The sequence below is a fragment of the Microplitis mediator genome, chromosome 10 (genome assembly GCF_029852145.1).
Source record: "Microplitis mediator isolate UGA2020A chromosome 10, iyMicMedi2.1, whole genome shotgun sequence".
Classification (NCBI taxonomy): domain Eukaryota; kingdom Metazoa; phylum Arthropoda; class Insecta; order Hymenoptera; family Braconidae; genus Microplitis; species Microplitis mediator.
Genome location: NC_079978.1, coordinates 15159336 through 15174282, shown reverse-complemented (window position 1 = coordinate 15174282; position 14947 = coordinate 15159336). Strand labels below are relative to the sequence as shown.

General features: G+C 32.0%; 1 protein-coding gene across 1 annotated transcript in view; it reads left to right on the top strand.

Moving 5' to 3' along the window:
• LOC130675283 (1-phosphatidylinositol 4,5-bisphosphate phosphodiesterase epsilon-1-like) overlaps positions 1 to 14947 on the top strand; it is a 213501-nt gene that overhangs the window by 127366 nt on the left and 71188 nt on the right. The window contains exons 6-7 of the mRNA XM_057480844.1: positions 3809 to 4004; positions 5357 to 5815. Coding sequence (XP_057336827.1) covers positions 3809 to 4004; positions 5357 to 5815 — 655 coding nt within the window. The remainder of the gene's footprint in view (positions 1 to 3808; positions 4005 to 5356; positions 5816 to 14947) is intronic.

Here is a 14947-nt window from a genome sequence, read left to right as displayed (position 1 = left end):
AAAAAAAACAAAGATATTTTTTTCTCCGTTCTTTTTTTTATTTTTAATTGATTCTCGGGATGAATTATCTTGGTCCCAAAAAGCATCACACCGTGTGGCGAAAGTTTTAGATTGCGGGTGTTTTGTCGGGGGTGTTTTGGTTTGCGGGTATTTTCTCGTCGGGTATTTCGGCATCGGGTATTTTGTCGTCGGGTATTTTGGCATCGGGTATTTTGTCGTCGGGTATTTTGTCGCGGGTATTTTGTCGTGGGTATTTTGTCTTCGGGTCAAATGTCGTGTCACCCATATAATTATTCGAAAAAGCGACGAAACTGTATTAAAAACGTTTTTTACTATTTCCGTGTTCTTTTTAAAATTTTACATTACCGATTGTTTTATGAACTAGAGTACTCCTTAGTTAATATAGCTCCGTCGATTTTTCGAATAATTATATGATATTTTTGAGCTCCTGTAATGGTCTTAGCTGAATTGTATAGCAAATCTTATGTTTTTTTTTGCTTCGAAATAGTTGATTCTAAATAATTAAAAACATTTATCATAACTGCTTATAAATAGCGTCACGGAAAAAAGAGCAGTTAACAAATTACAGTTTCGTATAGTAGTAAAGCACTCCGAGTCTGAAACTGTAAAAATTGCATTTGTATCCAGAAATAACAACTAATACAGTTTCAAACTCGAAATTGTCGATTTAAACTGTAAAATTTGCTGCTCAAAATTGCAGTAATTTTAATACTATAAGAAATTTCTAAAATTACAGTTTAAGCTTTGATGTTTAAAGATTTTCGCCCGAAAGGCCTATTTTTACTGTAGATACTGTAATTTTTCAACTGCTCTACTTTCCGTAATTAACTTTTGCTTACTGTTTTTAAATCCCTACTCAGAACAAAAAATATCGAAATCAATTTTTAATATGTACGAAAATCAAGCGCACAATGTCAAAAAATCGGTACGGATAATAATTTATAGCGAAAAAAAAATTATTTCAATTTTCAATAATCGAAAAAAAATAGTAGCCACGGAGGTCCCATGACCGGAACCACCTGAAAAGTTGTGAAATAGATAGTAGTTTGTTGTCACAAATTTTCAGGAAAATCGAAACATGCATGATTTTCGGAAAAAGACATTAAAGTTTTAAAACTCAAAAATAACGCGGAAAAATTTTTCCAAAAAATGATTTGTAGTTTTTTACTAAAAGTCCATGGAATAGCGAAACTTTTTTATTCTTTGAGTTTTTTTATTTAAACCATTTTGCAAAAAGTTATTTATTTAACACACCGTTCTTTATCGATAGCATCCTCAATTCACACCGATCTTTATGAATTTTAGTGTACCTATTCTATGGACGATTACTTCCGATAGGTTTGAAGATGAGCCAATTCAGCCAATAAGTTTAGAAGTTATGGTTAATTGAAATTTGGGAAAATTAAAAAAAAAAAATTATCGATTTAACTGGATGTAACTTTTAAACGGAAAGAGATATCTCATTCTTGTTTATTCTATGTGAAAGCTCGCTCGATTGCCTAAAATTTCCGCTTTACAACTTATCGATTTAACCATTTATTTATTGAAGTTATATTAATTTTTAGCAGATTTCATTGAAATCTAACTATTGTATTGGTCGTCATGACGCAAATTTTGAAAAATTTTATCATTTTATCATTTACTCTTTGAAATTTTCGAAAGTTAGCTATTGCATTAGTTCTCCTACTTTTTAATAAATTCATGAAACCGTTCATATTATTGCTGTCGAACATTTTTAAAATCAAAACATATTAATTCAAGCGGTTATATCCAATTTTGTTTAATTGAGAGTATACGAATAGTGTAATTTATCAACAACAAGAATAATAGTAAATCACTCTCTAATGCTTCGCATCATAAGTGGTGCAATATTACTGATGATAGTAATATGATGGTAATACTAATATAGCTTTTTTACTCATTTTAATAATATTATTCTCTATAAGGTTTTGTTTATCGTACATTATCAAGATTTCTCGGTATGTTCATTTGAAAGGTCAAAATAACCAAATAAGGAGAAATCAACGTCCATTTCGGCTGCCGAATGGCCTTTTTGTTCAAGTTTGATCACATATCGTTAATTTTACACGATTATTTAATGTTTTTTTTTGATTCTATAAATTTAATCTTATTCTTCTACAGTCTTATTTTTTTTTTTTTTTCTGGCACTCAAAGTACCATGATTAAACAAAATCATTTGATAGAATTAAAAAAGATTAATTATTTAATCATTTTTAATCCTTTAGAATCATGCAAATCATTTTTGAAATTTCACGACCAATCATATCAAATCATTTTTAATAGTGTAAAAAAGTCAGAATGTAAAATTTTTAATCATTCCGAATAATTTTTAACCCTAAAATAATACTCGAATTTCTGTCACCGGTTATGATATGAAATTTGGCCAATATTAGAAATTTTCCATTGATTTTAACTTAACAAAAAGTTTACCTGAATTGAAAGGCGGCTTTTACTTATAAAATCAAGAAACAAATAAAAACAAATACACGGTCATTCACGGGGCTTGATAAATTTCTGACTTACCAATAAATGACTTATCGGTCATTCACTGGCTGAGCACAGTAATAAAGTACACCATGGTGTACTATTGCAATACACAGTTTTCAAAAATGATTTTTGTCAAACGTTTATGTTGAAATTCAGTATTTCTCTAAAAACTCTTCAAACCTCTATCTAATTTTAATTATTTATAATGATAATTGTATAAATTACTTTGATTCTTTGTGATTTAATAACAATACAGAAATGTAAGATTGCATTTACAAGTAAATAATAACTTTTAATTAAATTTAAAAATTATTGATAATTACTGGTCATTAACTGGTGGGTGGACACAGACTGAACTAGTTACCCTAGGAACTTATTTATAGATATTTTGGCTTGCGAGTATTTTGTCGTAGGTATTTTGGTTTTCTGGTATTTTGTCGCAAGTACTTTGTCGCGGGTATTATGTCGTCGGATCAAATGTTACGCAGTTTTAAGATCAAAGACGTGAAAATTTCAATTTTTTACGTCCCGTCGAACCCCTATGCAAGTCAACCTTCTGAAGAAAATCTACGCCATTCATTTTCCCTTCTCTAAGCAAATATTTGTTTTAAATTTTAAGTCTCTTGGTTCATAAATAAAGGAATTTTAATTTTAAACATAAAATTAAATTCGTTAAAAAAAAATTTAGGGCATTGATTTTCTCGTGTTGTAACTAATATTCATTTAAAATTTTAAATTCATAGGTCTTTCCTCTTAAAATCAAACAAACTCAAATTTTTGACGCCCTTACAAACCGCTGAAAGTGTGGATCTTTGAAAAAAGTTACGCTATTGATTTCCTTGCATCGTAAATAATATTTATTTGCAAGTTCAATTCTGTAGGTCTTTTGCCTAAAGAATATGAATACTCACAGTTTTTATGCACCCGCAAACTCCATCAGAGTAGGTTTTCTTAAAAAAAAAAGGTTTATGCCATTGATTTCTTGGTATCGTAGATAAGTGACATTTACAATTTTTAGTCTGTGGATCGCTTGGTCGGAAAAAGTAAAAATTTGCATTTATTATACATGATTGTATAAAATTAGACCAAACTTGAACTTATCTAATTTTATGTAATCATTTATATAAAATTGTATGTAATTGTATATAATTTTTTTTCCCGGGATAGTTTAGTATACTATAAAAAATATAATAAATATGATCCAAATGCTCTAGTTTCTTAAAAATTTGTTAACCGTATAAATTTTTATTCAACTGATCACTGATTATTGATGTTTCAGATCCAATAAATTGAAGCCTTTTTGGCAGAGTGTGAATGAACCATTACCAGTACTAGAATATCTCTCATCAGCTCTCCTGTCTTCCGAATATGAACGGGCACTGGCACGTGCATTGGCAATGCCAGAATGTCCTGTCATACCTTTTTTCGGCGCTTTTTTACGAGAATTACGAGAAGTTATTGCTTCGGTCAACAAGGTAAAAAAAGAAATATTTAGTTTACAATTTTATTTAATGATTATTTATTATATTTTATCCAAAAAAAAAGTGTAATTAATGATTTCTTAAAAGCAGTCATTGACTTTTTTTGATCTTAGAAAAATATTAAACTAGCATGTAGCATTTATCGATCTGGCAATATCGATAGCTGAAGAAAAATGCGTTAAATAACAAGAGTTCAGTATGCAAAAAATTTTGTGATCTAATAATTTTGTAAGCTTCCAACTAACTTTCATGATAAAGTTTGCCGCTACATTATTTTTTTAGCGATGAAAAAAATTTTAGCACTCTATGACACTGGATAATAAAAATAGAGAAAGTGAACAAAGAAATAAATTGCTGAAAAATGTGAGGTTGTAACTTGGAATAAAGTGGATGTAACAATAAAACTCTTTAACAGACAACAGTGCAGTTGATGCTCATGTGACGCTAGGAGCAAATAGTGGAAGTAATTAAAGTAACTTGTTGTTTTGCTAAAAACTGACAGTAGCGTAACTTAGAATGACAGTTTAAACCTTTCTACCATTTGTAATCACTTTTACAACTGTCACTGGTCTTATAAGTCAACTAGTTCCAGTTTAATTTTCTTCTCACTAAGACTACAACATCTACAACGAACTCTTAAATTAAGAACAACATCAACAACTGCAAAATACACTTAATTCTATTTCTTAGAAAAAGAACTCAATAAATTCTAATACTTGAGAAGGATAGAGGCTTTTCACCCGATATGCTGGATCAGCCAAATGCAAATGTTGACAACTGGTAAAAGGATACTTATTATTTGAGAAGAGTGTACACTATTGAATTTACTTTATAAAAAATCATAAAATTTAACATCGAAAATAAAATCAAAAGATGAAAAATTTTGAGTCCAACTAAAGTAAAAAAAATAAAATTGACTTCAAGGTCAGGGGTTTCTATCGGCCTCCAGCAGCAAAGACAGTTGTAGGCCGGCGGAAACTACTTGCTCTTGCTGTCAATATTCAACAATCAATTGAGTTATATTTTATTCAGCTCACCATTAAAAGCGATGTTAATATCCGGCAGTCATATCCATTTACCAGCTATAACACTATAGTATTGTTCGTCAATAATTCGTGGTATTAAGTCTGTCATGGATCGTCATTCATATTTATTGATTAACTTATTATGAAAGTACATTATCATTGCAGAATATAATACTTTTACCTGTGGAATTAAATAACTATTACATAATTGATTATTACATGACATTTCAGTGATTTAAACTTATAAATTGCACTGGGAATTACATAATTAATTATGATTATGTAAACAATAAACTTTTTATCTTTTTTTATTGAATGCAGCAACCAACGGAGAACAGAGAAAAGAAGACTCAGCGCAGTAATAGTAAGGAGGGTTCTTCCCTTGAGCACGTGCCTTCGGGTTCGCCAGGTGCGCGAGCCAGTGTTGTAAGCAATGTAGATGTGAGTTTTGCATGGAGAATTTCACCTAGAAGTAGTGCTGATTCTGAAGATAAGGCTGATTGTACCAGTGAGACGACAGCAGTTATAGATAAAGTCTCATTGTTTCATTCACATCGTCATGCTCGAGGGAGAGACGCAACTACTGGCTCGCTACATCGTACCTTAAGTGTACATACTACAGCTCTTGAACAAGCTTATACTGCAGAGGAGTGTGATGAGAATGACTATCATCTTGACCTCGATTCTTACAAGCCGGTTCAACCCCTTGTTGCTGACCATGGAGTTGCACTTTTTCCTGTTGCTGCTCCTCATCATGGAATGGATCTTCATTTGCTTCAGGTGAATTTATAATCAATCTCTCTCTCTCTTTTTTTTTTATTTCTTATTTGAATTATTGATAAAAAGACTCGATGGCTTTGTCAGTATATATTCTGATATTGTCGGCAGCTGGTGCATGTGTGATTATGCCTTGAGGCGACGTTGTAATTACTCTAGTTTTCAATCCTTTGATGATATTTCAAAGTATCAAATTCTATTATTTTTTTGTTATGCTCACACAAAGAAAAATTATTTTTAATTGAAACTAAAAAATAAGTGAACGGAATTGAAAAACGATCGACCCCACGGGTCAGCCCCAAAACTTATTATTGTTTTTAAACGTAAAAATTTGTAGTACTTAATTAATATTTTTGAAATCTCAAAGCTCACATGGCAAAGAGGAATCAAAAGTCAAGATAAATCAGACTAAAACCAGAGCATATCCAAAGTATTCCCAGAATGTGTTCAGAGTAATTCAAGAGTATAAATTCAGAGTGAATCCAGACCAAATTCTGAGCAAATCTAATGTAAGTCCAGACTGAAATGATAGTGTTTCCAGAGTAAAACCAGTTTTCAAAACGAATCCAAAGTGTTCTTTGGAGTGGAGCCACAGCTTAACCAGAGCGAATCTAGAGTGAAATCGATGTGCATTACATGTATCCTCAGGGTGTATCCAGGGTAACTTAAGAGTAAAAATTCAGAGTGAATCTCGAAGAAGTATAACAAAAAAACATTTCAAATAATGCTCCATTATATTTACAAAAATCATATTTTGGAGTGTTCAAAAAACATTTAAAAAATGAAATTTTTTTTCATAAAATTTTGGGGGTACCTCATTTTGCCCCCTCCCCCCCTTACCTATATCTTAAAATGTATGAAAAATACATGTAGGAAAATATTTAAAAAATATATTTCAAGTACATAAGAAATATATAACTTTAATATATGATTAACTTCCCGCTAAGAAAATTGTAAATTTTCAAAAATTCGGGAAGTTATTGGTTTCGGTCCGATTTACGAAAATCGAATTTTCATCAGATGTCGACGTTTTGAGGTCCTAGGAAGCTATTCTGACTAATTTCACGATGATGTCCGAGTGTATGTATGTATGTATGTACGTACGTATGTAAATACCTGTATCTTTTGAATAGATGAACCGATTTTGAACTTTAAGGTGTCATTCGACGCGGCTTGTCCATATCTTGAAGCTGTAAGAAATTGAGCTTGATCAGTAGGGCTCGTTCAGAGATATTCCAAAAATACAATTTTTTCAAAAATGTTTTTTTTGGATAACTTTTAATGTGCTCGATGGATTGATTCCAAAATGGACTGAGCTCTAGAGCATTATAAGCCGCGTCGAATGCCACCTCAACCATCAAAATCGGTTCATTTTTTCAAGAGAAACCGTTGTCGAAAGAATTAAAAAAAAAAAATTTTTTTATTTTTTCTGAAATATCTCAAAAACGACTCGATAAATCGAATTCAAAATTTGATCAGCTTTAGAACTTGATAAAACGCGTCGATTGCCACCTCAACCGTCTCAATCGATTTATGTGTTTGAGAGATATCGTTGGAGAAAAAATGGTGAAAAACGTTTTTTTTTTCGAAAACAACAGCATACAAACATATTTTCGAGCTCGAAAATGTATTCACAAAATAATGTTTTCGAGGTTCTTGAGCTCGAAAACAGCGGGAAGTTTTGGGGCTGGACCGCAGGGTCAACTGACAGACCGATTTTTTTTTTATGTTGTTGGTTAAACTAACAATATCGTTTCATAATTATATTTTTTACATATTTGAAATATGTTGTTCATATAATTTTTTAATATTTTGAAACATGTATTTTATATATATATCAAAAGATATTTTTCAATATATTTAGGTTCCATTTGAAATATGGACAAGAATTGGCCAAAAGATAGCTGGTAAAAATTTATTTTTTATACATATTTAAAATACACTATCGTAAAAAACAAAAAGAACAGAAATATGTTTGTAATCATTTAGTGATTTTTGCAGGCTTTAACTTTGTGAAAAATAATCGTATCGAGGTTTAACAATAACGCATTTTAAAGCTTGAAATCTCTTGTTTTAATATCTTCTAGTCAAAAAAATTTTAGAGCTACAGTTATTACGCAATTATAAGAAATGTCAGGTGAAAAAAATTTTCGATATTGTTTTTTTTTTTTAAAGATCTACGGGCAAAGATAAATTTTTTTTCAGCTAAGCCAATGATGAGTCAGTTAGAAAATTCCTTCAGCTTTACTTGCTTCTATTATCAGCCTTCAAACAAAAAACGATCCGTATGGCTGTCCGCAAAAGTCCCTACAATACCCTTTCATCATTTTTTATGAAAACAATTTTTTTATTCATCCTTCAATCCATTAGAAATAAGTACAACAAAATCTAACAAAAGAAGCAAATTAAAGCTGAATAAATTTGCTTACTGCACTGAGAGAAAAAATAGGTTTTTCGAACAAGGAAAACGTAGTAAAAAAACACCTCACCTATAGACTGTAGTATGTGTAAATAAAGTGCTATAGTAAATAGTACTACCCTAGCGGTTTCGGCGCCACGTTAGAATTACGGTCGAACCATGGTGTTTTTACTGTGGAATCACGCCTTCAGTGTTCCGACAGTGTAGCAGCAGATATTCGACAGTGGTTTCACGGTTGAATCACGGTTGCTTCAGTGCAGTCACGCTGCTATGTTCCAAACGTGTCCCCATTGTGTTTTACCAACGTTTACGGTGATTTAAGGGTCTTTCGAACGTGATTTCACGGTGTTCCCACGATAACTTTCCAGTGGTCCCATGATGGCTTCACAGTAGTTTGCAGTATTTTCCACGGTGAGCTCATAATAAATTAAAAACGAAAATTTTCTTAAGCCAAGAAAATTTTTTTTAACTACCCGCTGAGAAAATCGAAGATTTTCAAAAAATTCGATGTACTTGTACCATTTAAATATAGTGGAAACCTAAACATGCAAACCTCTCAATAAGACAATTTATAGATAAATTGAGAAAAATATAGATAGCCCGAACTGGGAATCGAAGCCAGACCAATTCGGTATCGCGCCGAGTGCTCTACCAGTTGAGCTATCTGGAACTATACTATATTCCGTTCAATTTGATCTATAACTTATTGAGCCACACCGTCCATCGTACGGTAATACACCATTTAAATTATGTACTTCGGGAGTTATTGGTTTTACCCCGATTTTCAAAAATCGGGTTTTCATCATATGTCGACGTTTCAAGGAGCTAGGATGCTAATCTGACATTTTCAGAGAGATATCTGTATGTGGGTAGGTGTGTGTGTATGTGTGTGTGTGTGTGTGTGTGTGTGTGTATGTGTGTGTTTGTGTGTGGGTGTGGATGTAAACCTCTCATATCTTTTTAATGAATGAACCGATTTAGATGGTTCTTGCAGCATTCAAAAGATCCCCTCTAAACTTAGATTTCCCGAAAATTTTAGATCATTTAGTCAAATAAATTCTGAGATATTTAAGAAATATCTTAAATATATATTTTAAAAACTGTCGGATCAATCAATTCCAAAATCTAATCAGCTTTAGAACTCGATAAAAGCTTTTGATTGCCACCTCAACCGTCTTAATTGGATAATCCGTTTGAGAGATATCGTCGACGGTATAATAAATGTGAAATCTGTATCTACTTTTTTCATTGAATAACATCATAATTACTGAACAAAATTACTCAAAACTAATATGTTCTTCTTTATATAAGTCATTGGAAGTGACTGCTTAAAAATCGTTATGTTCGCTCGTATCACGATATACTTACACAATATAATGATATCACGTAAATACTCATTTTTGAGTTAATTATTGAGCATAATTGTGAATATATACATAAACAACGCTCATTCATTAATTATTTTGAATTCTAAATTTTCAAACTTTAACATAAAACGTAGCCTTTTTGAGCTTAATAAGCGCAAACAAAAGAAAAACAAAGGTATTTTCGAGCTCGAAGAGCTTGAAAATCTATTTATACAAATGTTTTCGAGCTCTTAGAGCCCTAAGAGCTCTAAGAGCTTGGAAACAGCGGAAAGTTTGGGGGCTGGCCTGCAGGGCCAACCGATGCCCAGATTTTGCCGGTTGAAAAAAAAATTTTCTTGCGTGACGAAATTTTTTTTGTCCCAAGGAAATTTTTATTTCCATTCCCCAATGCAAAACTTTATATAATTGAGTTTTAGCAAATTCTATTTAGTAGCGATTTCTGAGTAAATATGATTTTACAATGATTCATAAATTTTATAAAGTATACAAACTTTTTAAAACCTTTGGAAATAGGCTAACAAGACCATTATTCTCTAAACATGAATAGGTAAAATAAATTAATATTCACTAATTCAGAATGCCAATCGAACCACTTTTTGGGATCAGTGGTTCGATTTGCACTTTGAATTAGTGAATATTTACTTATTTCCACTAGTTCATGTTTAGAGAGTAGCGGGGCAGTTAAGCGGATTTCGAAGTTTCAACAATGAATTTAGTTATAAAAAACTGATATGTAAAATTTAAAATATTTTAGTTAATTTGGAAAAATTTCAATTTCTCATTCATTTACCCAATATAATTTGTCAAATAAAGTACTAATTGTTCCACTGTTAGTGGGTATACAGCTATTGGTCTCATTACCCTATAAACAATACTCTGAATATAATACAAATCAGAAAATCAAACGTTTATTTAATATCTTTAATTTTCTTAAGTTCATTTGTGCCCAAATAAATACATACAACCACAAATTTCAAGTGTACAATACGGCACAGTGGATTACAGACCAGACATTAGATTCAAAGGTGTCGGGATCGAACTTACGAGTCGGCTTTATTTATTTATTTAGTTATTTATTTTTTTTTATTTTTTCGTGATAAAAATTGTGGATACACCATGAAACCATGATCTCACCGTGGAAATACTGAGATCATGGTTAAAAAACCGTCAAGCCTTCGGGAAACCATTGTGAATTCGCCGTGGAGATCGATGAAAACCACTGTGGAGCTACCGTAGAACCACCGTGAGAATACTGTGACCTCAAGGTCAAAACACCGTAAAATCACCGTGGAAATATTCTTAAAATGCAGTGGAAACGTGGTGGAAATATAGTCGCGTGACTGCAAAAAGAATACCGTGGTTCCATCGCATTACAACCACATTCCCACAGTCGTTCCACGATGGTTTAATGGTGTTTCCACCGTGTCTACACCGTGGCGCTAAAACCGCAAGGGTATGAAAAAGTGGTTAATTACACTATTATACAGTTAAATGCACTACGATGATACTAGTGAATACGACTGTTCTGAGTTGGGTAATTTAAATTACAAATTATTAGTCAGCAGAACTTTATTATTCATGTAAGCTTATCAATTTATTTTAAGTTCACTACTTTGGGCTGCGTCTCTGGACGATACGATAAAAATTCGATTCAGAAAAAAATGCTGTCGATTGGTGACATCGACATTTTGTCAATTTTTTTTTTATTTTCTTTGATTTTTAATGTAAACGACTTAAGACAAAAATTTGTTGGGAGAAGATATATATGGATGAGGAGAAAGTCACCGGTGCGAGGCCGCAGCGGAAGTAGTTCAGTGCTCTCCACTAGATCGCACCCAACCTCTTGTGCTGTCCCTGGTTAGATATATATTTCAGAGTTGTTATATTCCATACTTGAAAACAATTCCGGTACGGGTACTCCTCTGTTATTTGACAGAGTAACAAGTGCCTGTTTTGGGGGTCATATAGTAGATACTATATTACATCCCGACTAGAAATTTTTGTGTGAGACATATTGGGTCTGTATAGGGTTGTCCTATAGGGACCGCACATAAATTGCAAAAAAAGTAAGAGAATTTCAATTTGATCCCAAATGTTATTTAATGTATTAGGGAAATTACTTAGAGGAAGCGTACATGAATTTAACTAATGAAAAAATCCCGGTGACTGCTGGACTCGAACCTGCATCCTTCCGATTCAAAGTCTTTGATGCTATCCCCTGCGCTGACCCACGTATATGATCGCGTAAGTGTTAATAGTATATTTGTTATGAATCCAAAGAATAACTGATGAAGACAAAAAAAATCCGTGATGCAATGATCGACGTATTCTTTAAATAAATATAGGAAGGCAAAACGCGTTACTTAAGAAAATACTAAGTTTTCGGGGACTCAAATATACGTCGAATCTTTCTCTAATGATATTCGAAGAGTACAGAAAAAAATTGGAGCAGTTACACTCGAAATTAGGTAAACGTATTCTTACATACGAGATTTATTTTACAACTTCTAATTTCACTGAAATTATGAATCATTTTATCCAGATATTTTTTCCAATCAATTTCCATGTAAAATCGTGACTAGAGTGAACACAATCTTTTTTTTTTTTTTTTTTTTTTTTTCAAATTGGATTTTCTCTTTTTGGTCTCACATGAAACCCAATGGGGAAATACTGACTATGTAGATTTTTTTTAAGTCGGGTTCTTCCACTTAGGTCCTACACAAAATCTACTAGGAAAAAATGACTATTATTTGTTATTTTCACGTTGGGTTTTCCCACTAAGGTCCTCCACAAGCCCCAACAGTATAAAACTTACAATAATTTAATTTCTTGTCGAGTAGCATTTCCCAGTTTGGTTTTATTGCGTCCTCACATGGATTTCCCTATTGGACATGCCTTATTGGATCCCAATGAGGTCTACATGTATACTCCGGGCGATCCCACAGTACTTTATAATCGAGATTATGACAACAATGTTCAATATTTTTGTTTCCTTGAATAATTTATTTTTACATTCCAGAAACATAAAATACGTTTCAGGTTATAAAAAAAGTGATTTTTGTATCCAATAAATACTCTTGAATATTCTAAAAATAATAAATTTCGGTAAAATATTCTTTTTTCAGGGTTCATTTACTCTGAATACCCTCTGGTTTGAGTATTTATTCACTCTGGTTTTACTCTGATCCCACTCTGGAAACATTCTGGAAACACTCTGGTATCAGTTTGTATTTACTGTGGGTGCATAACGCTGTCAGTATGTATCCACTCCGATACTTTCTGGAAGCACTTTGGATTTAGTCTGCATTCACTCTGGATACGTTTTATTTTCACTCTTAGAAAAGAGCACAAAACCATTCTGGAAATACTCTGGAGCCAGTATGGTTACATAATGTTACCAGAGTATTTCCAGAGTGTTTTCAGAGTATTTTTAAAATCGCAAGGGAAAGAACATAATTACTTTCATTATCAAAGAAATAATATTTTTGTCATATCAACTGCGAAAGTTGGATTTTCAAGCAACATGCAGAGGGCGCAAACTATACGATTTCTGGCAATCTATAGTTTGGTTAACTTTCCTCGAACTTGTATCGAAAAGTAACTTCTCTCTCCCTATCTGTCTCTACATTCCTACACGACTTGAAACATTTTTGACTGTTTCTCTCTCAAATTCAACTTCCACCGTTGATATGACAAAAAAATTTGTTCGATGCTTAATACTCAAAGGTAAGAACCCTGACAGACTTGAAATGCAGGCACGCGTTTGAGGCTATGGACACATTCTCAGAATAACTATTTTAGTTGATGATTTTTTTTCGCGACTGAAAACATTTTTTTACTCTTCCGGTACTATCAAAATAACGGCTAAGCAATGATTCCCAATGAGTTTGGGGTGCTATGTATTTTTTTTTTTAAGCCCAACCACTGAAAATTGCTTTTTCTAGCGCACAGACTGCTGACCAAATTATGAATCACATTGACCATTTAATATTACCCAATTTCCATTCTAACAGTATCTTTCTGGAGATTAAATGTTGAATTTTTCGTGCTAAAATTTTTTATATGGCCTTGGCATTTTAAACTCGAAATTTCAAGAAAAAAAATCGCTGCAATTTAAAATTTTCAGGGTTTTTTCAGGACACTTTGAGGTTGAAAAAAAGATGAAGATATCCTTTGTTCATCCGTTATATCCAAAGATATAGCAATATTTCCGAATATCCTTAAATTTGTGAATTTTGACCTTTTTTTTACTAAACACTATCGCTTTAAAAAAAATTTTTCTATCGAATGCCACTTATTTTGCCTTATAGACAATGTTTTCCAGTTTTCAAAACCCTGCTTCCATTCTCTGTGCGACCAATACATCCGGAGTTATTGATTATCAAAGCCAAAATGGACTTTTTTGCTTTGATCAATGATAACTCGGCGCCAAATCGTCGTAGAGACTTTTTCAGGCCGCCAAATTAAAGGGCATAAAATTTCCTAGAAAAATCATACGGTCGGATTATTCAAAAAAATTTATTGACGCCCATAGAGGTATTGAATGACTAGCAAAAATTTTGAAAATTTTTTTTTCGTTGGTTTTCTTATGATTTCTCCAGAACCGTACATGATAAAAAAATTTGAGGTCTAGATCTAAAAACTAGAAGCTTGAGGCTACAATTTGCTTTTTTCATTTTCTTATACGACCATTTTTCACCGAGTTACAGCATGTTGAAAATCACCTAAAAATTTCGGATTTTTTTTCTATCCCTCAATTTTTGTGACCAGTGTATTTAATAATTATAATGCTAGTCTTATAAAATATTATCACCCAGCTATTTAGTACACAGAATTATAATTGAATAATTAAGAATTTCATTTTACTTCGTTGATTCGTTAAAATGCCTCAAAAACAAATTCATTTTATATTATGCTAATTACGTAGATAATTTATAAATGAAATATTTAAGGATGAAATTCAAGGTAATTGTTATTTACTTTCTAATTCATGAATATAAATGATATAAATCTGTTTAATTATAAATTAAAAAACTAGCAAGTACTATAAATGCTAACATTTATCTTATGATATAAAAAAATTTTTAATTTTCGCTACTTCACATTTTCATGGTATTGTCCTATCGTAAATGTCTCGTAATTTAAAGTGATACACTGGCTGTATGTTTTTGTTTGGGAAAGCCTCTATAATATAGAGGAGAGAAAAAAAACCAAGAGAAATCGTCCTTTCTATTCGAAATGCGTTCAGATGTCATAAAGCCAGTTGAAGTAACGATAGTCGTCGCTCTTTGTCGAAGCTCAATACTATTCGTTCGAACTTTAATTTATTTTTATTTTCTATCTTTAGTT